Source organism: Diadema antillarum, unplaced genomic scaffold (assembly GCF_040938485.1).
Source record: "Diadema antillarum isolate AM-2024a unplaced genomic scaffold, OU_Dant_1.0 seq00001325_RagTag, whole genome shotgun sequence".
Classification (NCBI taxonomy): domain Eukaryota; kingdom Metazoa; phylum Echinodermata; class Echinoidea; order Diadematoida; family Diadematidae; genus Diadema; species Diadema antillarum.
In genome coordinates this window covers 497,860-525,081 of record NW_027272096.1, presented here as the reverse complement: position 1 = coordinate 525,081, position 27,222 = coordinate 497,860, and the positions used below count along the sequence as shown (strand labels likewise).

Here is a 27,222-nt window from a genome sequence, read left to right as displayed (position 1 = left end):
GTTGCATGATTATAATATGGAAGATTTTGATCCAGCTGTTCTCATGAAGTTGCTCGCCGTCATATAAGTTTAAAGGGGATGGCTAGTAACTAATCAGTGGGAATGCTGGAGGATGATTGTTCCAATCCTTGTGGAATTCATTGAAGAGTACATTATTTATACATATTCTATTGTTGCGTGAAAATTATTTGCTTCAGAATGGTCTCATATTCAAGTAATGTGCAGTTTAATGTTTCCAGGTTAGCGTGTCTGGTCAGTGACGGGGCATTAATCTGCACATTACTTGAATATGAGACCGTTCTGAAGCAAACAATTTTCACACAACAGTAGATATTGTACAAGGATTGGAACAATCATCCCCCAGCATTCCCACTGATTCCAACTGATAGGTTACTAGCCAGCCCCTTTAAGTTGTATATTGGCATATAATGTTGTACCAGGTAGAGATTATACCATTTCAGCCAGATATCGGTTATAGAAAAATTCCAGGCCAGTTCGAAGTTAGTCTGATAAGAAAGCTGAGTAAAATACTTCAATGGAGTAGGGCCTACAACAGTGAAAATTGATTGAATTGTGAAGTTTCGATAATTTCGGCAGAACAGCTCGTACGTAAACAAATGAGTTATAGCTGATGGTGTCATCAAATCACAATTTTCTACTAATCGTGTAAAAACCAATGCTTATGTTATCAAAGTGTAAAGCATTATGTTATTCCTAGTTGAATAAATTCAGATCAGTTTCATTAGATATACACTAAGTCAGGATATGAGACCAATGGACGTAATTGCCTTTGCATGAATGAAAGAGCTGGAAACGCCAAAATCTATAATTTACAAATGCAAGTAGTTATATGGCCAGTTGTGAGTGGGGATAGCATCATCACTTCCCTGTTTGCATTAATTTTCATGTGGACAGGTTTATTTGGCAAGAAAACTGTTTCCTGAAGACTTTGCGAAATTTCAAATTGTCGTAACTTCCTTATATATATATCATATAATAATAATATATATATATCCGATTTTGACTACATTTTCATTGTTGTGCTAAAAAGTGTTCTCCTTCTTTTCCGACTAACTTTTAACTGCTGCCTGGAAGTTCACTTTGACACATTCCAGTTAAGAATCACTGACAACACACTGGAAACAGAGTTATAATAACAGATTTGATCCAGACTGCATAGACTATAACCACCCCTGATGGATACATAAACTTTCAAGGCTCTGGGTCGAGTCAGGATCAGATCCTGTTGTGCTTGATCGGATTGTCTTTTGTTAGCTTTACTCTAGCTTGACTTGAAAGTCTAAACTTTGTAACAACTTCGTGGAGCCCTTTTTACCACCTAGCCATCTTATTAAGGATCAAAAAGTCAACCAAGAATGTAATAATCAAGGAGAGAATGATTGTTCAACACTTTACTGTTTTCGGCCAAGAGATGGCGACATTGAACATTGTCACGCGAAGGGGAGGAGAAAAATCTCTTTGCGCGAATCTCGAAAGTGCATGCGCATGCCCGCAGTGCTACCTGGTGCACGATCTCGTTGTGATTGGATGGGGCGCGCTCCGGCCCAAAGTTCTGTGTGATCGTGATGTGGGTTGGCCCCACAGCCAGTTCTGTGTGTAAGAGTTCTGTGGTTGGCCCTGTGCTTTGATATTGACTGTTTATGTTCAAGCTCCAAAAACATAGTTGCCAATGATTCTTTCAACACAGTGTATTCAGGCATTACTACAGACAGAAAGGTGCCAAGCATACGCATTCTTAGGTGAGTTTGATCGATAGTGGGTTACGTTGACTTGACCAATAATGATTCGAATGGTTTAGAACTAATTTACCTGGAAGATTACGGATGGGACTAAGGCAATTCATCAGCTGACTGAGCCAATAAAAATACACAGCCTTGCATTGACCCCTGCCCTGTCGCCGCGCTAACCCCGGCGCGGGGCCGGGCGCGGGAACGGGCGCTGTGCGTGTTTGGGTGCTGCTGCAGTTATCGCCGTGCTTGCTTGGTCGGGCTACTACAGTCTACAGCTACAGAGACAGTGACAGTGTGTGGATGACCTATACTTGACAAGTGCTTAGCATCTTTTGTCCTTCCTTCTTTCCCTTTTATTTCTCGTTGTTCTTCATTATTTTATTCTCAGAAGCAGAAGGACTTCCTAATGACAATGTCCCTTGACTAATTAAACAGCCAATTTAATCATAAACAGTGATAAATACAACCCTAACCCTAACCTTTTAGAACCCAACCTTGCTTGCTGATGCATGGTCACATGGGTGCACGCACACTGCGGTGGGGCCGATTTCATGATGAAAGGTGTGCCACTACAATGTAGACCAAGTGTTTCTGTGTATAAGATGTCTGCACACTGACCTGTACAATTGTATTTAGGATGTACCTTTTTGTGCTGTTTCCTCTAAAGCTAGGTGAGGTCGCTTCCTTTGATGGCTGCACAGCATTCATCCAGTGTGCAGTGTGAACGTGACAGCCCACCCCGTATCCTGCTCCTGGAACCTTTCTATGGAGGGTCTCACAAACAGCTCATTGATCTCCTGCAGCAGAACGTCTCCTCTACCACCTTGTTCACACTCCCAGCCTCCAAATGGCACTGGAGAGCCCGAACATCAGCCCTGTATTTCGCTTCCGAGATCCCTACCAACCACAGCTTTCAGTGAGTGGAAAATTCTTCATTCTAAGTATTGATTCAAAGAAGAATATCTTGGAATCGAGGGTATGAAGTAAAGATCACATACAATGTAGTTAAAAGAAAACAAAATTAAATTTAGAGGTTTGATAATCATAAGGAGAAATTATAAGAGTTTTTGAGTTTAGATGATAAAAAAATAAGTTGGATGATATGTAACCAAATCTAGCAAAGTTACAAGCCATTGTGTAGCTGTGTGCTGGTTTGACTTTTTGGAAATGTGCTGAGGTCAGAGGTCACTGTCAAATTATGAAACTTGTAATGATTGCAATTCTCCCTATCGCATATAGCTCTCCGAATCTGAACGCGTGTGGCACTCTAATTTTTTTACCCTTAATTCTTGGGACAGTAACTTCCGGTTTCATGCGTGCGAGCTAGCTCGATGCGCTACCGGCGAACATTTTTTTCCGTACATGGAAACGCTATGGGACATTATTCATCGTGCATCGTGATTGTCAGCCAAGGCAGCCGGCGCTGCGGCATCGCGAGCATGGTTCGAAGAAAATGCAGTTGACTGTGGAGAGCAGGTTCACGCGCAGAGAGTAGGCCCGTAGCATTTCCATGTACGGAAAAAATATTCGCGGCCTGTGCATGTGGTGCACCTCTACTGCTCGGAGCATGGATATTTGTCCAGTTTTTTTCCTTTTAGCATCATCAGAAGTACACTCTGCTGCCTCACAGAAAAACCCCATGGTGTAATGGATCGTTATATGAATACAAATAAAACAAATATATTTCTTTGGATCCCAAACAAAGCTTGTAAGTTCGCCTATAGAAAAGCACACACGCAAATCAATAACCGGAAGTTACTGTCCCAGCCTGAGAGGTTCGATATCGGAGGTATCGAACGATATCACTTGATATCGGCTATATGCGATATGGAGAATTCAAGACATATGTCAAATTCAGTCAAGCTTGGTGAAAATGTAAGCTATGAAAAATGAGGTTAGTGTATACACTGTAATATTACTTGTGCTGTTGTATCTTTTAAAGATTAGAGGTCACAGTTTTTTCTTTTTTTGTGTGTACAATTTTACCTCTTTGGTAATAAGATACAATGAAGCTCTCTCTGTTAGGGACTTTGGGCATTGTTTGCAATGCGTTTTTTTTTTTTTTTTTTTTTGTTATTGTGCCAATTGGCACTGAAAGGATAATGATCGATGCATAGTATATGAAAGTAGCTCAAAACACATGCCCGTGCTCTTCCATTCAACAGGCTTGTGTTTGCCAGCTCTGTCCTCAATCTTGCCGAGCTAGTAGCCCTGAGACCAGACCTTGCCTGCCTGAGAAAAGTGCTCTACTTCCACGAAAATCAGCTGGTTTACCCGGTGCAAAAGCAGCAGGATCGCGACTTCCAGTATGGCTACAACCAGATTATATCTTGGTGAGCATGACATCTATTCAGTCTTGCAAATGTTTCGGATACCCATAGAGCAGATTTGGGTCTTTAGCATGATACTTTCGTATACTATGCATTCTTTCATAGCTGATGTGTGTAAGTGTAGAATTCTAATAGCTTTGTAGTTCATTCACTTCTTTTCTTTGAAAGTTTTTTGTTTACTGTAAAAGCTGTAAATTTCTCTTACATAAAGCTGTAAATTTCTCTTACAGATGTTTTCGCGAATGAGGAGGTCACAGACATTTTTAGGAGATGCTGTTTTCGTGATTTGAGGTTTGTTAATAAACAGGGTGTGCGTAACGTTAGACATGCCAGCCGCTCAGAAGGCACCAAATGCTGTGAAATGAGCGTGTTGATATTTTTGCCACACAAATATAATGTGATCACGATCGGATGGTGATATTTTCGCGTGTTTTGACATTTCCAGTGTAACAGTGATTTACAAAATTTGTGAAAATAATAGCTTTTACAGAAAAAAATGTCTGTAGCTCAGGCTCCCCACTGCATGGAAAATACTGGTTAAGAAAAAGTCTTGGGAATACAGAAAACTTACTAAGATGTCATCATGCGTTCTGAAAAATTATTTTAACGAAACGTCGCAGAATCATGAATTCCTTTCTTTTTTTTCTATGCTTATCCCATAAAAATGTAAAATTGGTAAGTTTCCCCACATGCTACACTTTCCAATTCACACGATAATGCTGATTAAAAAGATACTTAAATCCTATCCTTGTGAATTATGTGTATTTCTGTTTCCAGAAGAAACATGAACAGTGTTGACTTTTGGTTCAGTGGAAAGTGAAAGTGAGTCAGGTCTTGTGGTTCTAGTGTGGCTAAACATATAAACCTCTGCCCTGTGACAATACCCCTTGTTAGGTTTGTTTTTGTATGTAAAGTCCACCTTGCTTCAGTATACCAAAGGGACTGATTGAATACCTTTCGACTGATGTGAATTTTGACTTACACCATGAAATCAATAGATAGATATATTTGCCCATGGTAGGGTTTTCCTTGAACTTGTGCGAGGTCAAATAGGCAAGGTTGACTGTATGTTTTTGTTATGATATTGTAAGAGTGTGAATTATAGATCCCGTGTGGGTGATGTAGCGTGGTTCGTATACATTCACAACTCTTATGCTTTGACGGGACGAAATGCCAAGCACATACAACTGTACTTTGATATGCAGTGTAGACAAGTGCACATTTAGTGGTAATATGTAGCCAGCGTAGATTAACAACAAATGCATAACATGCATGCTCCCTAATTTCGCTTGACAGACATAAATCTTCCCATGACAATGGTCATGGGTATGGCTAGGGAGAATCATGCTTGGGGACTTCTCCCCAAGACAGGGGAATCCAGACTGACTGCTCTAACCATGTGAGGGTTACATATAAGAGATGGGTCTTTGACGTAAGAATTACTTTGGTTACATGTAGCAGAACTGGACAAAGGACTGACTGGGGAACTGTAAATACAGGAGTCTGAATTACTTGGGGAACAAAAGAAAGGATTATAGTATTAAGTTCAATACGGATTATTAGGAAGGAATATATTATGATGGTGGGCTTTTACAGGGGAAGTTTGCTTGGGAGTGTGATGACATTGCTGATGAAAGGAAATAAGAACTATTAAACTGTGGAAACTGTGGCTGTATCTCTGAATGGATTAATGGTAAGGTCCTATTTTCCGTCTTACAATATCAGTTCAATGTACTTTAATTCTGTTTGCAGTCTTGTTGCAGACACTGTCGTCTTCAACTCGTCATACAACCAGGAGTCTTTCCTCACCTCCATCGCCTCTTTCATGAAGCTCATGCCAGACCGCCCTCGCGGTCTCGCAGACAAGATTCGGCCAAAGTGCAAGGTTGTCTCCTTTCCCATCAAGTTCCCCGACAGGGAAGCCGTGGAGCGAGCAGCGCCCTCAGGCCTGACGTCGACTTCGCTGCCGCCGCAGGATGACAAATGCGAATATGCATCGTCCGCAACTAGACTTGACAAATCAGAAGTAGCTGTTGAAGGGAAGAAAGCGGGTAAAGTGACCTCAGACCCAACCTCTGTTTGGTTAGAAGCAAAAACAGCCTGTCCTCGTGGTGACCACGATGGTCAAACTGACCAAAACAAGGAAAGCAAGGATAACCCTCCAGCAAACACTGATTACTGCAGTGGTAGTGTCATTCCATACAGGAACATGGATGTGAGCAATAAAAGACGTGAAGTACGGGAGAAAGAAAGCAAAAGCAGTTGTGTCTGTGATGTCCATGTACATGAACAAGACATTATGCAGAAAAGTCAGATAACTGTGCGTAGCATAGGTGACTCCATTGACCTGAGATGCAGTGGTGGCGATGATGAGGACACAGGTGGAGGTCCTGGAGGCAGTTTCCATGGCGATGCGCCAAAGGATGGACGATGTGATGGCAGCCGCCTCTCCTATTGCACTCGGGATGAGGAAAGAGCTGTATGTTCATCGGATACAGGACCTCTGCACATTGTGTGGCCACACCGATGGTAGGTTGTTGTTGCAGTTGCTGTTGATGTTACTCTGCTTCGTCTCCCTGCTCTTGTCTTTGCTTTACCTCCTTCAGTCAGGAAGATTTACTGTAGCTGCTTGTGAATGCCTTTTTTGTGTATTTGTATGGCTTGTGTGCAAAGGAACTTGCTTAATTTGCAATAAGACCGCGAGTGTCCATAAGTGACCCTGCATCACAAAACCAACAAAAAGTCGGCAAATATGAATTTTCAGTGAAGGGCAGATTCTGAAGAGCAGACACTAAGCTTTAAAATGATGTATAACCCAATTCAAATGGACTCTCCTAACCTATCTAAATAATGAAAAGAAAGCACACTCTGGAAAAGTGTGAACTGAGAAAAGAAGCTCTGAAGTATAGCGTCTATTCAAGCGTTTAATCTTACCAAGCCGCGCTAGCTGTACATTGAATGGGGCAAAATACAGGATGTAAGCCACCCCAGTGACAACGAAGAAGGGATTATCAGATGTTGCAATTAACCCGTTCCTTCCGCAATTCTCTGAGTGCCTTTAATGCCCCCAAACGAGATTCTTTTCGCCCGTTGACAGAGAGGCACACAGGTTGGTAATCCAGCTGTGTGAAGGCAGTCAAGCGGTTCATTGTGTCCCCCTTTCTACGGTCAACTACATGTGCCTGTGAACAATGGAAATATCGATCGGGTGCGAGGTATTAATAGAGCGTGCGCTGATGAGCTCTCAGAATCTTTTGTTCTACACAAAACCAGGTACCTGAATGAGGTGACTGGGGTCAGCGAACCCGCATTTCTAACTGATCTCAGCCTTGATCATTATGTACATGTTCGTACGAGTTTACAGCAGAACAAGCAAAAAACTAAATCAGGAAAAGGTACATAATACTGTAAAACCCCCTTTTTTTAAACAGCAGGAGAACAAATCCTGATAGAATAAACTCTGATCTTTTTATCAAACCCACTTTTCTGAGCATTTTAACACAAAGAAAAATGAATTTAGGCCACTGAAGCAGGCACCCTTGTCTTCAATTTGGGAACCTGGTAAACCAGGTTCCCGTAAGGAACAGGTTAAGCATGCTTTATGAGCATGTTCTGTCCATGATTAATGCCAACTTTCAAAGTATTAGCTTTATCTTTTCAAAAGTTATTAGAGTTGAAAAGGAAGAGGATGTTAAGGATTAAAAAAAAAATGAAAAGGAGACTCATAAGACATATGTGTACCTAATCATGCTATTCTGTGAAGAAACATGTTCTAAATATCTGCTAAAAACATACTTTCCCATATGACGTATCATCCCAAAAGTTTTTAAAGAATAATGTAGAAAAGGAATAGCTCTTTCACAAATTGTGAAACTCTCAAGATAGACTAGGTTGATCTGTTTCATTTTTTTTGGACTCCTCACATAAAATAAAGTGGTGCATCTTTTTGTTGCTTTTGAGATGTATGGTCACTTATTGACCGATTCGGGTTCGTTGAGGGCAGCAGACATTTTACGGCACAGGGCGCAGCCATAGTGGGTGTATCGGTGTGTATCAGCCGACCCCCCCTGCTCTCCCCCACCCCCGGGCAACATGTTTATCACGCACTTGTAACAAAGGTTCGCGCACTAGCAAGCATTCGCGCACTCAGTACAAGACGCCCATTGGCTATAGCAGTTTTTCATTCTGCGCGCGTGCTAATGTAGGGAGAGGGGTGGGGGAGTGCGGAGGGGGGGTCGGATGATACACCCAGTATGGCGCTGCCCATGCCAAAAATACACATAGCGCGTCACAGAATCAGTCAATATGTAGGACTGTTGCGAGATACATGCTATGTGTTACGCACAAAGACACCTGATAAAAGCATATTTTGCACCTTCTCTGAACCTACCACTACTGCTGCTGTTTTCTATCATTACCACTATACCTTTTTCATGCAGTGCTTCTGCTACTCTAGTGTACTGGTACTGCTATGATCACTACTTTAAAGGTAATGCTGACACTACTGTTATTCCTGCTGCTACTTCTACTACTGTCACAGCTTTAAAACTACAACCTCTAGAGCACTGCAAAAACTGATCAAAATGTTTGACATGCTGGTCCTCTTCTCATTTCAGGGAACATGACAAGAACCCAGAGGAGCTCTTCGACATTCTCTTCCAACTCCATGACGCAGGATGTGAATATCATGTGTCTGTCCTCGGTGAGACGTATCAAGAAATTCCACGTAAGTAAATCTGAATGGGCTTTTTGCTCACAAGTACCGAGTTGTCCCTTCGTGTTTTTACAGAGTTTTGAAGAGGCTATATTATAAACAAAAACATGCACACACCCCAAAAAAAATACAAAGCAATACAATAGAAAACAGCAGTGCTGTGCTATTTAATCAGTATGCGTTATGCTAAATAAATAAATTAAAAGATGCTTTGGTAATCTTTTAGAATGTCTTCATTTGCTGCAGCTATTTATCGTATGCTGTAATGGCATACATGTAGGTAGGCTTCCTCCACAAATTCAATTCATGAAATTCTTCTGTTGAGATTAATTCAGTGCATATTTACGTCGATTTAGGGCAAAATGTCAATCAGTTCCTCCACAAATATTCTGTCTTTTACATGTGTGATTTTGTCATTGAGACTCACTGGCCTCCATGTTACGAGTCATGGTAGTACTAGGCTAATTGCCTGATTTCAATGTTTCAGTATTGTTTCATGAGCAGTGAGAAATCAAAAGGTCTGAATACAAGTTATCAACATTTGTCTTGCCTTTCCGATTCTTAGCTGTGTTTGCGGAAGCGAGGGCAAGGCTTTCTGGCCACATTCTTCACTGGGGCTACCTACCCTGCAAGCAGGACTACTACAACGTCCTGTCCGTGGCTGATGTTGTCATCTCCACCGCCCACCATGAGTTCTTTGGAGTAGCAATGTGAGGAAAACTGATTTCTGGAACACAGTAAGGGAAACATGTAGTGTAGAAGACCTCCATAAAAAGAAAAAGAAAACACTCACACACATAAGAAAAAACAGAACAAAACAAAAATATTATACATGTCTATTGATAGTTTGTAGTTTTGTTGTACTGTTGGGTGTTTATATGTCTTTGAGTTTTAAGAGGGTTTAAATGTACCACACTGTGAAAGAGGAATAGAAGTACAGTTGTGTACTGTTAGAGCATAAAAGGAACAAACCAGGATTTTTTTCTCATTTTTTTGGTGTGTTTTTTAATATGCACAGAAATGCCCTAACTTGTGAAATGCTAAACAAGTGAAGTTCACTGATGCTGGCCCAGTGCACAAACAAAGCAAAGCAAATCATGAGCAATAAAATTTGTTGCTTTTCCAGTATTTTATTACATCCTGATAAACACTGTGAAATGTACGAGGTGCATGTCCTAATAATATCAATTCCCTTCTGAGAAATGTATGTGGTTATTCTAAAGGTGTGCTGTTTAATAATCAGTTTGAAGTGTCAGTACAGCATCATAGGTCCTTGCTGTAGTCCACACTGCCCTTTGTCTCTTTGGTGTTACCGCTCCCCTTGCTATTCAATAAACCTCCAGCTACTAGATAAGAGCTGTACTCAGGACTGCTTACATGCCACAAAGTAAATCTTTAACCCTTTATGCATCTGGGCACTTAGTATCAACAGCAGCCTGAACTTGCCAAGCCTTGTCATCAGCATTAGTAATCTAATCTATTCAAACTGACCTGCATGTACAGGTACAGTGTACCAGTAGTTGTAGATTAGCACATCCATTCGGGGGAACCTTAACATTGTGCTTCAGTCCAACAGGTTGGCCTTGGTGAAAGAGAGTAGGGATTAGGGGATTAGAAGGATTAGGGAATCTCTATTCATTGACAATTACAATGTAGTTTCCTAAAATCTTTACCAATTAGCAAGGAAAGCACTCCAGTGTGTGTACCAACTAGCAAACAAAGCACAGTGAGGTTTTAAAATACTGATCCACCACTCCTCATGGCAGAACAGAGGTACTTGTTAACTCTGCTTTGATACTCCAGCCTCTTGAATTAACCTTGAATTTACCTTGCTATGCGGTCGATCATGGTAACGTGTAGTACTGTAGCCTGTAGATAGTGTGGTGTGGCAAGGTGAAGGGAGTCCCATAGGACCCATTTAAAAACCCAGTTCTTTATGAATTCATTCTGTGTAATCCCCTAATTCATTATCAATAAAAGACTTAGTCTTATGTCCTAAAAAGTTGTTGGCTATTGACAATGTGATGTAAAGCACTGTAAAACAACTACAAGTATAGTTGGTAAGAGTGCTATACAGATGTTATATTGTGTTGTATTGTATTGCATTGTATTGCATTGTATTGCAGGAATGATTGCATGACATTTCTTGCCAGAATAGCATCTCCTTGTAGCAATGTCCAATCGGGAAGCAGGGACTTTTGGCATTCGTATAGCACTTGCCATTGCAGCAAGAGATGCTACCCTACCAACCATCTATGAAATCGGGCCTTAGGAAGTGTAGATTCATAGCTACTGTATGTTTTTGCCAATATCAAACAGAAAAAATATGTTTGATACAATGTACATCTTATACCCGTGTTACTAAAACATACTGTTTTGTAAAACAATAACATACTAACAATAAAGATAGAGAATTTTATCACCAATTGTGTAAAAAAAAAAAAAACTTGTTACCTTTCTTCCCATCCTGTTTTGTATAGGCTTGAAGCTGTTTATTTGGGCTGTTACCCCATGTGTCCGAATCGCCTTGTTTATCCCGAGATATTCCCATGTAAGTATGAATTATAAAGCAAAGACTGCAAGCCAGTGCTTTGGAAATGAATAGTTTCTTTTAAAGTTTCATGCTGCATCTATGCATATTGTCACAGGGGACTTTCCTCTGAATGTGGGGAACGAAAGTCCTCCCTGCGACTGGGATCTTTTCTATAGTCAAAGGTTGACTTTCTCTAAATGCAGCAGATTGTTAGCAGACCATTCATTCAATCAACTCTTTCGACTTGCGCAACGAATGTGCCTCGAAATAAGTAGCCAATCACACAGTATTCTTACAATATAACAATCAATAAGATTTATTATACTGGTCTCAAATTGTGGTCGTTTACAACAATAACATAGTACAAACTTGAATACAGATATCCAATTCCACTTGATCTTGAGCTTGGTTGCTCTGCTCGTTGGTTTATTCTAGAAGCTCCCGTGCTTGGTTGCTCTAGGTTGTCGACGATGCCCTGCCTGAAGTAGCGGGTCGTCTCCCCTTTCTGGTTGTTGGCTTCCCAACTTCTGGTCCTTGTCGGAACCCTGAACTGTGGCTCTCTCTGGAACCCTAAACGGTGGCTCTCTCCCTGGAACCCTAAACACCAACAGTTGTTTGTGTTTAAACTCGAATCCTAGATTCTCTTCTGGACGGTCAGGCTGTCCAAGCCGAAATGCAACAATCCCTGAATCACACTGATTCCAAATAACACTCTGCTACTGCTACTCTCTAACTTCGCAATCTCAAAGTACCGTAGCCTGGTCCTGAGTGTTCCACAAATAATGTGGCATCTGAATTTTGTGCCCAAACACTGCATATTTATACATTTGTTGGACCATAGGTCTCCATGTAATATTAATTAAAATGAAGTGACTTCTTAGAAAGTTTTCATAGAAGTCCTGCCCCCTTTTCTTATTGGTTGGCGTTTTCTGTCTGTCAAGACTTTCCTGAGTATCTCATTTTGCATTGGTCAAGCCTCTGCTTGACGTCATCACTTCCTGTCCACGGAAACCAAAATTCCTTGAAGTGGTCCTGTTTTGACCTAGCTAGAAACTTGTGTTTGACGTCGTGAATGACGTCCACATACCAGATAGTATGAGGCATACTACCAGGGATACCCTTTCCTTGTATTTTGACGTCATGTAGGGTTTACTCATCCCCAAAACATTTAATTCCAAATCACTCTCTTTTACTTTGATTGTGCATCGCAACATCTCCTTATATGGTTATTTTGATGCAAGCTTTTGTCTTTAAAGCTGCACTTCTTTTGTAACCATTGCGATAACATCAATTTCTTACATGAGCTACCTAATAAACAGTAGTACAATGAGACAAATTATTACGTGACAAATACAAAATATGTCATATCATGACACATACATGTATGTGACATTCTTCTTCTAATTTTTGGTAAGAGCAAAAAAAAAGAAAAAGAAAAAGAAAAGAAGAGGTTCCCCCCCCCCATCCTTCCCACCCCTTTTGTTTTTCACAGCAGATTACTTTTGATAATTTGTGTTCTAAAGTATCAGAAAAAAGGATCTGTTTTTCTTTAGGAGCAAAAGCTTATTGCTCAAGCTTGAGTTAAATACACTATTGTACTTTAATCATCTGTATAAATTTAAGGCAGTTTTCTCAAAAGTGGTGTGGTAACTTACAGAATGCTGGGGCTCTCATTTGAATTAATTAGTTCATCTGTATGTTTATGCCTTGAGGTATTTGCTGATTGCTCTTTCTACAGCTCAGTACATCTACAGGACTCCAGCACAACTCCTGAAGAAGCTGAAAAGATTTTGCTCTCGACCAGATCTTGCTCGAAATCATCTTTGTGAGGTAAAGTAGGTCTCCAAAATTACAAAGCAGAGATACAGTTTGTATGTGTTGTTAATGTAATTTTTAATACTATTTTCTGTATTTTCCACTTTAATACCTATAGTAGCTGTAAGGAAATCCATGTAGATCAATGCTTCTGAGAAGAAATCAGCAAGACAGAGGTATAATGGTTAAATCCTTCATTAAGATAATTTTGGTGCATATTAGAGTGTTTACTCTAAAGTGTATTTACATATACAATGTAATATGTGTATGTTGATTGTGCCAAACTTTGAGGATTTGTAAACTCGGGAAATATTTCTCAGAGAGTTGGAGGTAGGAGCCCTATGTAGCAAATTGCTATTTTGAGGCTCAAGCCTAGATAAGCTGTGTTTAGTTTGACATAATAACTGTTGTGGAAAACAGCAGTGCAACATTTTGTTTAAAGTCATGCTACTGCATTTCCCTATAGTGATATGAAACAATTTTATCACAGGTGACCAGATAATATCTGTCAAGCACTGACAAAAACTCCCAGAAATTGTCATAAACCATACTTTTTTACATGTGTCTTTAAACAAGGAAAAGAATGCTATCATTTTGACAGATAAAGATTTTAATTTTATTTTGACATGACATCATCAAAGTATTTTGTGTAGTGTGACATGGTAACCAGGGACCATGTCATGATAAATAGTAAATCAGGGACGAGGGGTGGGAAATCTGATGTACTCACGGTCATACAATCTAAATTATCAGTCAATATACTGACATCTGAAAGTGATTCCAAGTGAAATAGATAGTGCTACCGCTTATTGAACTCCATGTGTATCATGGAAATTATTCCAGAATTTGGTACCAGCACTTTATAGGTGACTTTTTAGATTATGGACACCTTTGTTAACCTGTTGAGGATGGTTTGATTTTGCTACAACACTCATTTTCCATAGACGCTTGCCCAAGTATACTTTGGACTCGTCTTCAACGACCTAATAAAATTAGATGCACAATTGTATTTGGCTACATTCAAATTAAGCATTCCATGGATGGCTGTCTTAGCTGAACTTTAAGGCATGAGGATTCAAAAATCATGAAAGCCCTTTATGCTCTTAATTACCCCAAGCTTAACACTAGTCAAGCCTTTTCATCAGCATTCAGGTAAAACCTTCCAAACTTGACCTAGTTGTAAAGTTAGCAAGCCCACTCTGGTGTAGCAATGTGCCTCAGTCCAACAGAAAGACTATGGTGACACAATATACATTAAGGGGATTAGGGTAGGTAATCTTTATACACCTGTACATTGACAATTAGTTCTCAGACACCTGTACATGTATCACTGGGTCTAAAGAAAGCACTCAAGCATCAGTAAACAGTGTGCAGATCAAGCTCTTCCATCAAGATAGCCTTCGTGCGAGACTGTTTTGGTATACAGAGTCTGCTGAACCCACATTTTACAGTCATTCCTTACTTCTAGGATGTGATACGTAGGGAGTATCATAATTGACCAAATGTCAAGAAAAAAAAAAGCTTTAAAGTTACTTATAAGTACATAGGCATGATTAGGGTTTAAATGTCTATGAAAGATTTGATTTCAAATTACATGAAAGTTTATTTGTGACCTGCCCCAACGAACGGATCCTAGATTGTAAAGTCGCTGACGGCTGAGCCAGGAAAATTGAGTTTGAAATCAGATCATCAAAATTGGTCAAAACGATGAGATTGCTATTTTTGGCATAATTTTGTAGTCTAATGTATCGTCTATTATCTGCTGAAATTTTGAAGCTAAACAATCAAAGGAAGGCAAGAAATTCGTGTTTTTCTGGGCCATGATTTTCTAACTTTCAACAGAACAGAAACATGTCTGAAGATTTGGATTTAGCGCCACAGATAGACTCTGCCCCATAGCAACAAGGGAGTGATCTTATTGGTCAGTGTGTGGCACCCTGGTTACTGATTGGTCATGTGTAGACTGCTGGCGCTAAGCTTGAGTGAACAATGTGGAGGTTGCTATGAGCAGACCTTCTGTTGTCAAGAGGTGGTTACTGTCTTACAGTACCTCCCCTTGATCACGATTGCGTCAGAAAGAAATCTGTGACAGCGGTTTTCTCGAAACACCGATTTCCCAGACCTCTCGACATGGTCTCATAAAATCACCAATATCTGTACAATTGAGTACATTTATGAGTCGTGTACAAATTAAAGCGGAAGGGTAAGGGAAGAAGGTCATGTCATTTTCAGAAAATTGTCCTCCCCCGACTTTCAGATCCTTTTGTTGTAGTGGGTCACATTTTATTCTAGTAACATTTATTATTATTTTTTTTTTGTTATGTTGCATTTGCACCGCTCTCATATTATACTGTAGGTGGAACTTTCCAAGTACAGCTGGAAACACCTGAAGCAAGACTACCTTCAGCTGTTTGAGGACGATCAAACGTCCAGCTCTGAATGCAACGCTGCCACATCTTAGCCAAGTGTATGCTTAACTGCTGGTCTTCTCAATGGAATCAGTAGGACTCATTCTTGTGCGGAGCCAGCCAGTGCACATCTGCCATCCGGAATTTGAAAAGGTTACCATGGTAATTGTTTACACCTACTGGTAATCCATGAATTGAGCAAATTTCAGTGTGCAAAAAAGTGCTTGTGACACATTGTGTATGCCAACAAGCCACATCCAATTGTCCAAGGGACAATCCAAGGCACATTGGCACATGCATGTGTAAGCATTTCTCACGAGATAGATCATGTCTCTGGTGCTGACCTTCCAGTCCCACGAAGATGAGACCTAATTGTTAAGGTTTTTATATGTATGCCTGTTTTGTGCTTATTTTTGTCAATCGGCTAGTAACATTTGAACCATGTTTTGTTACTTTGTGACATTGGGCTGTTGTTTCCTACTGTGCTCAGATATTCATCTATAATGACCTTAGTGGTATATGCAGGGAAATCTTGTTATAACTAGGTCCTGAAAAGTCATGACAATTCTCCCTTTCGCAGAGCTCTCCGAATCTGAACCCGTGTGGCACTCTATTTTTTTTAACCTTTAATTCTTGGGAAAGAACCTTCTGGTTATGGACGCATATGTGTATTAAAATGTACGCTTTTTATGCACATGGAACGCCGAAATGCACTTTTAATATTCATAGATCGTATCAAAATTTGTCTTATAGTCTTGCAGAGAATAGAATTATTTTCTAATCTAAGCAACACAGACATTCTACGAAATTGGTCATTGCAGGACGATCCATGTTTGCTTGTGCATGACAAGTTTCAGGCTTTTTAAAGGTACGATCAAAGATCCTACTCTACAGTACGTAGCCTCGTAGGATCTTGATGGTGTGATTTTCCAGAACCGCAAAACCAGAAGTACACGTCCCAGAAGCGATCAATCAGATATTGGTATTGCCAGGTGATATCGCTCGATATCGGCTCTATGAGATAGGGAGAATTGCCTTGTCATATCAGGTTATGTCACTACGTCAGAGTAGAAAAAGAAAAGAAGAAATTGGGGCCTGCAAGAGTTGGGGCCTGCAAGATCGCTACATTATAAGAGGGTTTTGCAGAGATGCCAACTTTTGGAAATCAAAATCAGGGAGGATTTGCAACTGACACCAAATAATGTGTGCCTTGCGCACATCTCGAGTCGAGCATGGAGCGCTCGACCCTTGTGGCCGGGTCCAGGGCCCCCCTTAGGGCCCTGGAAGCTCTGGGGTTCTTTATGCTCTCTGATGGAATCCGAGGCTTATTTTGCAACATTTTCATGTTGCAAAAATCCCCACTTTTTGACAGCACCGTTGAATTACCCCCCCCCCCCCCCCCCAAAAAAAAAAAAAAAAAAAAAAAAAAACAATGTATTTTTTTTTAATGTAGTGTCTAGACTTTAAAGTCTATCTAGACCCTACTTAACTTTTAACTTTACATGAAAAAAAAAAGGGAAGACATAGATTATTGAATTTTCATGCTCTTAAGGATCAGCCATTTTGTGAGTCTATTTTAACACTATTTTGAAATCTGTAATAATACAGTCATAATAATGAAAGGTGCACCTCTAAAAAAATATAAGCTGAGGAAAATTGGGGGGGAAAGCTTACATGTAAGTCTACAGATGATAGGGAACATAGAATAAATTGGGCTGATATGACATGCGAAGAAACCCATTTCATTGAAGATGTGGGTAAATGTGGTAGAAATAATATTTCAATCAATCCTTTTGATTGAGTTGATCGCAAAACCAAATGCATTCAGTTTATTCATAAGATGTAATAACTACTTTGACCAATTAACAATGTGCATTCTCATGAATGACTTGCAAACTCTCTTTTTTTTTTTTTTACATACCGTAAATGATTGCATGGAGACACACTATAACTTGAGCAATAATTTGAAGCTTTACCTCACTTGCTACTTGATTCACACAGGGTCCTCTCGTTTGCTAGTTGTCAAAGCCTTCTGTGTTTCATGCTTTGCTCTCCTTATCATGTTGGAAGAATAATCTCTTTGATAACAGTGATTTTTTCTCTGAGAGTTTTTCAACCAATATTGCTTCCAAAGTTTTTACACCCAAGTTTGGGCAGAAGTCAGTTTTGTTCTTTCTAACTACACTGAATGCTCTCTCGCAGAATGCATTAGAGTGGGGTATGACTAGTATTCCCTTCGAGACAGTGGCCAGAGTTGTGAACTTCATCCCTCCAGTTGATGGATCACGAATGGTAGCAATTTCATCCCACTGCTGATCATTTCGTAGAGATGTGTCTACGGTACAAAGTGGATCAACTTGATAGTGAGCAAACTCAATCTCTAGTTGATCCATCTTGTCTTCTTTCCAAAATATTATATATTATATTATATATTAATGGTATCTTTATTCAACAAATCATTGATCGCAGCCTGAGGCTGAATTACAAATGATTTTACAAAAGTGAGAATATACGTACACAGTATTACATAAATATACAAATGTAAAATTACAAAATCAAAATGACACGCAGGATCACACAAAACAAGAACAATTCGAACAAGAAACTCTCAGACACTGCATACACAAGAAATAATGAAAATTTGAATTGACATGGATCATTGACCCTAAAGTTTCCAAAATAATCACTGCCAATCAGTACATGAATATTCATTAAATTCCATAAAATTACATTATACCTTAAACCATTTCCGGGTATGAGAAAAAAAAATTATATCATTTTCACTTTATGTTTGACCTTTAACCGTAATATTTCCAAAACAATTTCTGCCCACCAATACATACATATTCATTTAATTCCATGAAAGTTCCTTGAACCATTTCCCAAATATATATAAACAAAATTATTTTCACTTGGCGTTTGACCTTTGACCTCAAGCCCCCCCCCCCCCCCCCCCCCCCCCCCCCCCCCCCCGGAAAAAAAAAATTAAGTAATACGAATACACACTATATTTCAAAATATACCCTCCAGCATTGCACAAGCATGGGAAAAACAAAGAAAAAGAAATGTACATTTGGCCTTCATCTTTAACCCTAAAATTTCAAATATATTATATATAACATAACATAAACATAAATATTCATTAAGTTACATGAATGTACATTGTACCTTAAACCATTTCCGGGTATGAGGGGAAAAAAATATAACATTTTCACTTTATGTTTGACCTTTAATCCTGATATTTCCAAAACAATTTTTACCCATCAATACATATATATTCACTTGACGTTTAACCTTTGACCTTTGACTTCACGGCCCGAAATATTCTCTCAAATAACATAATTACACCTCAGGTCATTGATATACAAAACAGGTTTGAAATCAATTTAAAAGAATGTTTGCCATGACAACGCTTTTTGTGACCAACACAATAATCATACCTTTCACATTCACATTTCAATACCGCAATGTACACCAACTTTAATTTCAGTTACTTCACAATTGCCTATAAAAAAAAAAAATCTCATACAACTATTTCCCTATTTATTGTGAAGTATTCAATAACCCAATAAGATATGGAATTGGGCTTCTCTTGTACCTTTCTGTTCTACACCTCACAGTGGGATATTGTGTTGACCTTCTTAAAGATGAAGAGTACCTGGTCTGTCGAGGTGCTGGTAACCAGTGCCTGAATTGTTGTGACTTTAGCAGTGACTTGGCAAATTTGCAGCATACATCATGCCTGCGAGCCTCAAGAGACTGAAGTTGTGTTATTTCGAGAGCATTGAGATAAGTGCCATAGGATTCGCCTAAGATCATTCGTAGGGCTCCGTTTTGCACCCTTTCAATTTGGAGTGACAGCTGTTGTGTAAGACCCGGATGCCACACCGGGACAGCGTATTCAACCAGGGGTCTGATGTAACCTGTGTACACTTTTAACAAATCTTTCATTGGAAGTTTATAAGATTTCAATGATCTTAACACGAACAATCTCTTACTAACCTTTGACAGCAAGTGGGACAGCACTCACGTAGCTGTCCCACTTGAGGTTAGACTGCACAAGTACACCTAGGATTTTTACCACATCCACTTCAGCCAAAGTCTGGCCATTTAGACTACATTGTGTAGAAGGCAACTGGGTTTTACCAAAATCAACCCTCATTACATGACATTTAGAAGCATTCAGTTGCATCTTTGAACAAAGTATTTGACTGATGCAAATTTCTTGTGATGACACATATGAAGATCTAGTATCTCTGCATGTTCTAGCAGTTCATCATGAAGTGGTCATGTTTTCATAATGTAGTCACATGCTCTTTCATTTGAAGGGGTCGGTGCAATATAGTGCTAACCCAAACTTTTGTCAAAATTGAGTTACAATATTGTACATGCATTTTCATAATCCTTACCCTTCACTCTAACCTCCGTGAAAATATCATATTTGAATTCTACCAATAAGATGGTAAAAAATGCATGCATTCATGTTTTATTAATGTACAATGTATGGACTTTCCAAACATTCAACAGCGATTATCCCAAAATGACTATTGTGTGGGTTAGCACTATATTGCACTGACCCCTTCATTTATAAAAGCTACAAACTGTGCTGTAGAATGCACTAATGTCTGTTTGTAACAAGTTGGGCTGGTCTGTTCATTCAGTGCCCTGACTTGAAGCCTTCAAATAGTCTTTAGCTGCCTTTGCCTGTCATCAGCTCTTCACTACTCTTCTGTTTGTTTGTTTTCCTATCCATGAATTTCATTGTAGTTGGAGGCACTGGTATGACACCAGCTGGTTTATAAACAAACTGTAGCATTATATGCTATAACATACTCCTTAACTCTCTGTGCAGAACATGAATCCAACATTCCTCTCTTTGAAGGAAAAGATTTCCCTTGTCAAACATGCCATTTGCATAATGCAGAAAGAAACAGTCTTGAGCTTTGTCTGGGGGAAACAAGCAATCTGTTTACTCTTTGTTTCTCTGGAGGCTTTCATACTGTAAGTGGCTTTTTTGGCACCTTGTATTACTTTTGAGTACATACTGTAGCAATTTTGGGGTCTCGTATATTAATGCGGTGCTGCTAGTCACTGAAGTTTTTAGTTGCCTTCAACTCAGCCCTCAATAATCCCTTGCACGCACAATGCATGCTCTCAACATTTCATTGCTGACCATTTCAACTGCAACATTCGTATGCACCCAAACATACAGAGAATGCTTCACAAATAATTCACAACAGTAAGCATCTGATAGATACCGTCAAAGAAGGTTGCCTTTATTCAAGGTGGTAGCAGATCTAGCGATAACAATGATCATAAAAACAACAGAGTGGTAATTATGGCAACAGTCGCAGTTGTAAGCTGCCTTTTAGCCAATTCTTAATTCTTGACACAGTGACACAGTGTACAGTGACCAAGGGGAACATCCCCCCAACCCCAGTGTACCTGTGTGCCCATGTCTGCATAGCCATGGAACTTCTTTCTATCCCATTCTTTCAGTTTTTTTGATTGACATCTCATCCAACATGAGTGCACATTGGATTTCCTCTCCTGACTGTTTGGCATCCGTTGCATTTGTCTCAAGTGTGCAAAATACTTCTTCCGTGAAGCCTGGCCTGCCATCAACTGTACGTACTTTACCATTTCCTTAGTAACGTATGGGTGAGGTAACTGAAGGTCAAATGTCTTGCGGACATGGCAGGTATGAAAAGCTGTGATGTGCCATATTATAGGAAGATCCGATAAAAAGATGCAACGGAATGACCGTTTCTTGTCAAAACGGTTTGTTCTCTCTTCGTTTCTATCTCATCTGATCCAACTTTGCTCAATATTCAAAGAGATGTTTATTTTTGGAGTTTTAATTCGACATGCTGACTAGTAAGATGGAATCTCAGAGATAACTATGTGAGTTGACAACACATCCCTTGACAGACTTTGGTAATTATGTATAAATTTACCTCCCACTAAGAACCTAAAATATGAGCGGAATTATTACAACAGTGTATTCAGTATTAAAAATGCATTTGGCAAGAAAGCATTATTGTATTCCTTTGTATTCCTCTTGCAGAACTGCATAATCCATCCACTTGGTTTGCTAGTTAAAAGCATGGCATAGGTACTTTACAAAAGCTGCATTTTTTTCTCTCTTTTTTTTTATAACAAGAGGACAAATGTTTGCTTGAAAGACTAGTACACACATTTTGATAATTTTGCACAATACAACAAGCAGAATAGGTTTGGCACAAATATAAAGCACTTTGTCAATGCCCACCTTCACCTGCTAACAAATCAACTGTTCTTTTTTATACGCTTTTTTCGTGCTACTTATCCTACAAGGGTGAAATAACTCCTCTTCATAGCGTACATAAGGAGTAACGAATGAAAGGCCTCTCAAGCATCCCGTATGGCGGAAGTCGGTGTAATATGACAAGGCTTTCATGAATCGTTTGTCATGTAGTACATCATACAGCTTCTCATGTGGGAGGCTTCCTGGTTTCAGTCATGTTGTGTCCCTCTCTTCCTCAAGCTTGTCATGTTTGCACTTCCCTGGCCTGTCATCTATAGTAAATGGCCACTCATGCTCATTCACGATGTGATGGAGCATCCCATTCAGGTTACCAGCAAGTTTGGCAGCATCATTCTCACATTGTCATGGCAGAGTACCAGAAGTAATTGGGTATCTTTGGAATCCACGGCTGGAGCTCTTCGCATCCCTTTTGCTGTGATGCACGACTAATCTTTTTCACGAGATTCTTGCAGCCATGCCATATGTCCCATTGATGACGGATCGGCTCATATTTCTTTGATTTCTTCAACATGGCTGCGATCTGGGGGTGAGCATCTGTTACAATGCTGGTCACATTTACAATGCACCTTGCTCCTCACAAAATCCAGTCCTCACTTGAAGCCAATGCGTTCCATGTTGGGGGATTTTCCACCTGCCTCCTGTACAAGCACTGTTGTTGTGTGGAGGATCTGTTTCTGTTCTTCATCACAGAAGGAGTATGTCATCATGCTAGCGCTGTATCCTGGCGAGTCGGCACGACCATCTCCTGACAGAACAACATCAAGCCCACGGTACCTCTCAAACAGTTCATCTTGTTTCCTGCCATAGTATTCATTGATTGCAGGTGCCATATAAACCTTCTGGATATTCGTGAAATGAGTCCTTGACAAAAAGTACAAATTTTGTCAAATTCGCCATGGCTGCGATTTTCTGGAAACAATTTCCAGATGCTATGATGGATGATGCTACATGGAGGTTTCTTGGCCGTGAGCTCCAAGAACTCCCATGGTGATTTTCACATTCCCACATAATTAGAAGAGCTGTCCCTTTTTGAACACGTCGCTAAAGTATTGTTGACTTGCATTTTTTGCGCTTTTCTCCATGAACGCTTTTCAACAACTTCATCAGTCGATCCACATGTGCGATGCACTTTGTGCGCTCTCTAGCCTCTTTCTTGTAGTCTTCAGAGGTGTCCTCTTCACCGGTGAAATCCTCTTCAACATCCTCTTTAACTCCCAGATCCAGATCAAAGACTTACAGTATACAATACGTCCAGTCCATCCGGAAAGTGCCCCTCAAAACTGTGAATAAAACACATAAATATTATACAGAGATGCCACAGGGAGCTGTCCAAATTTCCTGAAAATCACATGCGAGGAGGCGAAGCGACCGAGGGGGGGGGGGGGGGGGGGGGGTGTGGGAGGGGGGTGTCCCCCCTCCCACGGTAAGGACTTTTTGTTATTTTCAGAGTAGAATTATGGGTTCTGGTGCATATCTAAGAGGGGATTTTCACTATATCTGTGCTTAAATAATTGGTACTTATAGCCATGTTGTAATCAGCCAGTTGTAATCAACTATACATTGCGTTTGTACACATGCTTCTAAAATAAACATAGTACAGTAAAGCTAATTACATGTAATTGATTCCAGCGCTGACACCTATCAGTATGTGAATTAGTATACTGTATAATAATTCACATACTGAATTACTGATATTTCTCATACTTGTCATACTTCTCATTCACATACTGATATTTCTGTACAGCAATATCATGTATGTAAATACCTATGTTCGTCTGGGCTTTTTAGACTTGTTTTGGACATTTACTGACTTCCTCTTGAGAGCAGCTTTTTTTTGCTATCATTGCTCTAAGCTTGGTTGCTCTTGAATGCACTGTCTCGTTTCTTTGTCCAGTTTTTGTCGTTCCTGGTGTTGCAGCTGTCTTTTCCTTTGAGACTTTGGCAAGTCTTGCCCTAGAGGTCTGCAGGTGGTAACAGAGAGGTTTATCTGCAGGGGAGTAGAGGGCATCAGGCCTATGAAACAGTTCCAAGCTCGACTTGCCAGTTGATTTTAGGTGATACCTAATTGTCTGGACAGCACTGAAAGTGCTAATTTCTAGCCTATTTGTTTTGGCGCTTATGTAGTTATTCATTTGGCTGAAATGCTGCTCCACAACTGGGGAAGTTATAATTGACAAGCATGCTTTGACAACTTTCCCTAAAGTCAGATACCTGTCCAATACACAAGCCCACCAGTGGTCTAAACGAACTGGTACCTCACCAGCATATGGAGATGGCAATGTTTGGTCATTACAGATTCCAATCACCTCCTGCGAGTATGAATCAGTGTCTTCATCACTTTCTATGAGGGTTGGAAAATGACGAACCAACTTTTGGAAAGTTTTCACAGTTACAGAGTGTCCTGCACATGTAGCAATAGGATCAAGGGCAGCCATCCTTTGTAGCACGATGGTTGTCACTGGAAGTTTACTGACCAAATACTTGGCTGTATCAATGTAGGCTGACTGTAGCTTTGGAAGACATACAGACACTGCTCTCTGCTTGGCAAGTAACTTCCTCACTTTAGAACCAACAAATATTTCTTTGGCATCAGCAGATTCTTTTTGTCATCCAAGTCTATCTTCTTGATATCCTTTGGAGAGATGTTATTGAGTTTTTCCTGTTTCACAAAGCAAGTGAGGAAATGTGTCAGCAAACTCATATGTATCATAGGAGCTCGTTGTTCAAATATGAGTATGAATGATTTCAGCAAGGGCAGCACTGTCAGATACATATAAATATGCATCATGGTGTTGTTCCTGGTCAGAAAGAGGTGTTGAACTATTCATTGTTTTCTGTTTTTGCCATCTTCAGTGAGCTTTTTTAGCTTTACAGGTCTTAACAATGTTTGCAATCTTAAGAAGTCCACTCTAAGAAACACCGTCCAAGATCTCATTCACAATTGGTTGAGAAATGTCTTTCTCATTTTTAGGCACCCATGATGAGTACAGTACAGTTTATAGTGCATCAAGCATCCCCTCATTTGGTTCCAGGACTCTCTGCTTAGGCATGTGGTATGCGCATTGAAGAACTTCACAGAGTTCTTGAAGGTATTCCCCATAGATCGGTGGAGAATTTGAAGTCTGTGTGAATATTATCCATAAGCTTTTCTACTACACCATCGAAATGACCACAAAATCTCCTGGATGAATTGTGTTTGTGGTGGCAAATGTCTCCGTCAATATCTAACAAATGATTGGCATGGTCTTGACGTAATAAAGTCTCAAATCCTCCTTTTTTCCCTCTCATATAATTTGCAGAGTCACACAAAACTGACATTAGGTTTGACATGGGAATGTTGTCCTTCTCCAACAGCTTTGTAATGGCATCAGTTACAGTCTTGGAATTTACAACAGTGAGGCTCAATGAATTGTAGTGTTAAATTACAGTTTCTTTTCTTTCATGTGAAAAATAAGCTACCATAATACTGAGAACCTTCTTGTTATTGTTACTTGTTCCTTCATCCAAATTGAGTGAAAAACAATTGGTCTGCATCTGATGAACAAGGCGCTTCTGGGCGACAGCACCAAAGCCATGGACCATCTTGTATGTTGCTGATCTTCTCTCCATTTGTGACCCTGCACCTCAAAACAAACAAAAAGTCGCCAGACATGAATTTTTAGTTAAGACCATATTCTGACAGAGCAGACTTTAAGCTTTAAAATAATGTATAACTCACATCAAATGGACTCTCCTAACCTATCTTAATATTGGAAAGAAAGCACAAACTCAGGAAAAGTGTGAACTGAGAAAAGAGGCTCTGAAGTACAGTGTCTTTTCAAGCGCTTAATCTTTACCAAACCATGCTGGCTGTGCGATGAATGGGACAAAAGACAGGAAGTAAACTACCAGAGTAACAACAATGAAGGGATTATCAGCTTAAACTGAAATTAAGCATGCCTCATTAACACATTCTGTCCATAATTATTGCCAACGTTCAAAGCAGTAGCACTATCCTTTCAAAAGTTATTAGAGTTGAAAGTGAAGGGTGTGGACAAGGTTTTTCAGAAATGAAAAAGGGATTCTAAAGACACACCTAATCGCACTATTCTACCAAAAATGTTTGAGATAAACTGCTAAAAAACACACTTTCCTGCTCATTTCATGATACCAAGTTTTAGCATAATGTAAAAGAAGACCCGCTCTTTCAGAAAATATGAAAAAGTCAAGTTCGGCTAGATTGACCCATTTCGCTTATTTTCAGTCCTCACGCAAAATCAATGTGTGCGACTTTATGTTTGTTTTGAGGTGCACGGTCACATTTGCACACCATCAAGTACCTTTTTGTCCTGTGCCATTTCCTTTGAATAGGCAATAAGATCAGGTGCCTCACTGAGTTTATAGTTATGTTCAGCCATGAAGGCTAAGGTTCGCCCTTCAGCATGGGATATTCTGTCTCTGATGTGCACATAAGGTCTTGGGGTCTCACTTTCACTGAAAAGAAAAAACAAAACAAAATAAATCAAGAAGTCACTGGTCAAGCACCAACCATAAGAAATACACACTAAATATACAATTTAATTTCAGATAACAAAGCTGATTACCACAATACTTTGGAAAAATAGCAAAATACATTTGCAGCCAAGTTGTTGTTGTTGTTCATTTTCCATCTGTGAAGATGGCTGGATAGCCCATATTCAGCTACACTAGTTTATTTGTTACTTCCTCAACTAGTGCACTAGGAAGGTTTTTCCTGATGTGCTTATGCAGGTAAATGTCATTGGTGTCTAAGTGGTTGGCAGTATCATCTATCTGCAGCTTGGCAAGTCTCTTCGAACTGACGTCCTGGAGTTTCTCTGGTTTCATGAAACAGCACAGAAATTTTTGAAGCAAGTCACACTGCTCGTTCAAGAGATGAATCATGCTTGCATCCCTCTGATTGCACTACCATATTGGCGATGTGGTCGCTCAGTGATGAGTACCATACCAGGTATGGAAGGGCGGTTGTTGTCGCTCCCTCTATGAGTCTCCTGTAGACAGAGGACATCACATTGGAGATTGCTGCAGAGTTCTGCTAAGATCTGTTTTGCTTGGCTGTTGACAAACCTTCAATGTTTGCTGAGATGACTGTCAGGGCAGGCCCTAGGAAGGGTCTACTCTGACTTCTTCTATCATGTCCATTGTTAGCCATAATGGCGATGTTGGTTCTTGTGCGTGGTGGTGGTAGAATTGGCATTACCCAGGGCCGCGACGTGGACGCTTCTACCGTCACTGCCCTAATACTAATCCAAATAGAAGCAAAATGATTATCAAACAACTATCACAAGAGTATTTCTGTCATTTCTAATTTTATTTCTCAACTGCTTCACAAGATTAGAACATTCT

The 27,222-nt window shown here is 39.9% G+C and overlaps 1 protein-coding gene and 2 pseudogenes across 1 annotated transcript; 1 reads left to right on the top strand and 2 right to left on the bottom strand.

Moving 5' to 3' along the window:
* The first annotated feature begins 1,677 nt into the window (after positions 1-1,677).
* On the top strand, positions 1,678-15,754 carry LOC139708319 (tRNA-queuosine alpha-mannosyltransferase-like). Its single transcript, XM_071620274.1, has 9 exons — positions 1,678-1,760; positions 2,419-2,667; positions 3,917-4,084; positions 5,834-6,610; positions 8,698-8,807; positions 9,361-9,505; positions 11,276-11,346; positions 13,067-13,158; positions 15,500-15,754. Exons 2-9 carry the CDS (start codon positions 2,441-2,443, stop codon positions 15,602-15,604), a joined length of 1,695 nt encoding a protein of 564 aa, XP_071476375.1. The 5' UTR covers positions 1,678-1,760; positions 2,419-2,440; the 3' UTR covers positions 15,605-15,754.
* A 6,085-nt stretch (positions 15,755-21,839) lies between these two features.
* LOC139708341 (uncharacterized) lies at positions 21,840-23,155 on the bottom strand (annotated as a pseudogene).
* A 487-nt stretch (positions 23,156-23,642) lies between these two features.
* Positions 23,643-26,318, bottom strand: LOC139708340 (uncharacterized; annotated as a pseudogene).
* Positions 26,319-27,222: the final 904 nt, after the last annotated feature.

Bases quoted from the DNA above. Each gene is read 5' to 3' on its own strand.
- LOC139708319 (XM_071620274.1), top strand. From the start codon at position 2,441: ATGGCTGCACAGCATTCATCCAGTGTGCAGTGTGAACGTGACAGCCCA. The intron at 2,668-3,916 runs GTGAGTGGAAAA...TCCATTCAACAG, and splicing joins CCTACCAACCACAGCTTTCA to GCTTGTGTTTGCCAGCTCTG. The intron at 11,347-13,066 runs GTAAGTATGAAT...CTCTTTCTACAG, and splicing joins TTATCCCGAGATATTCCCAT to CTCAGTACATCTACAGGACT.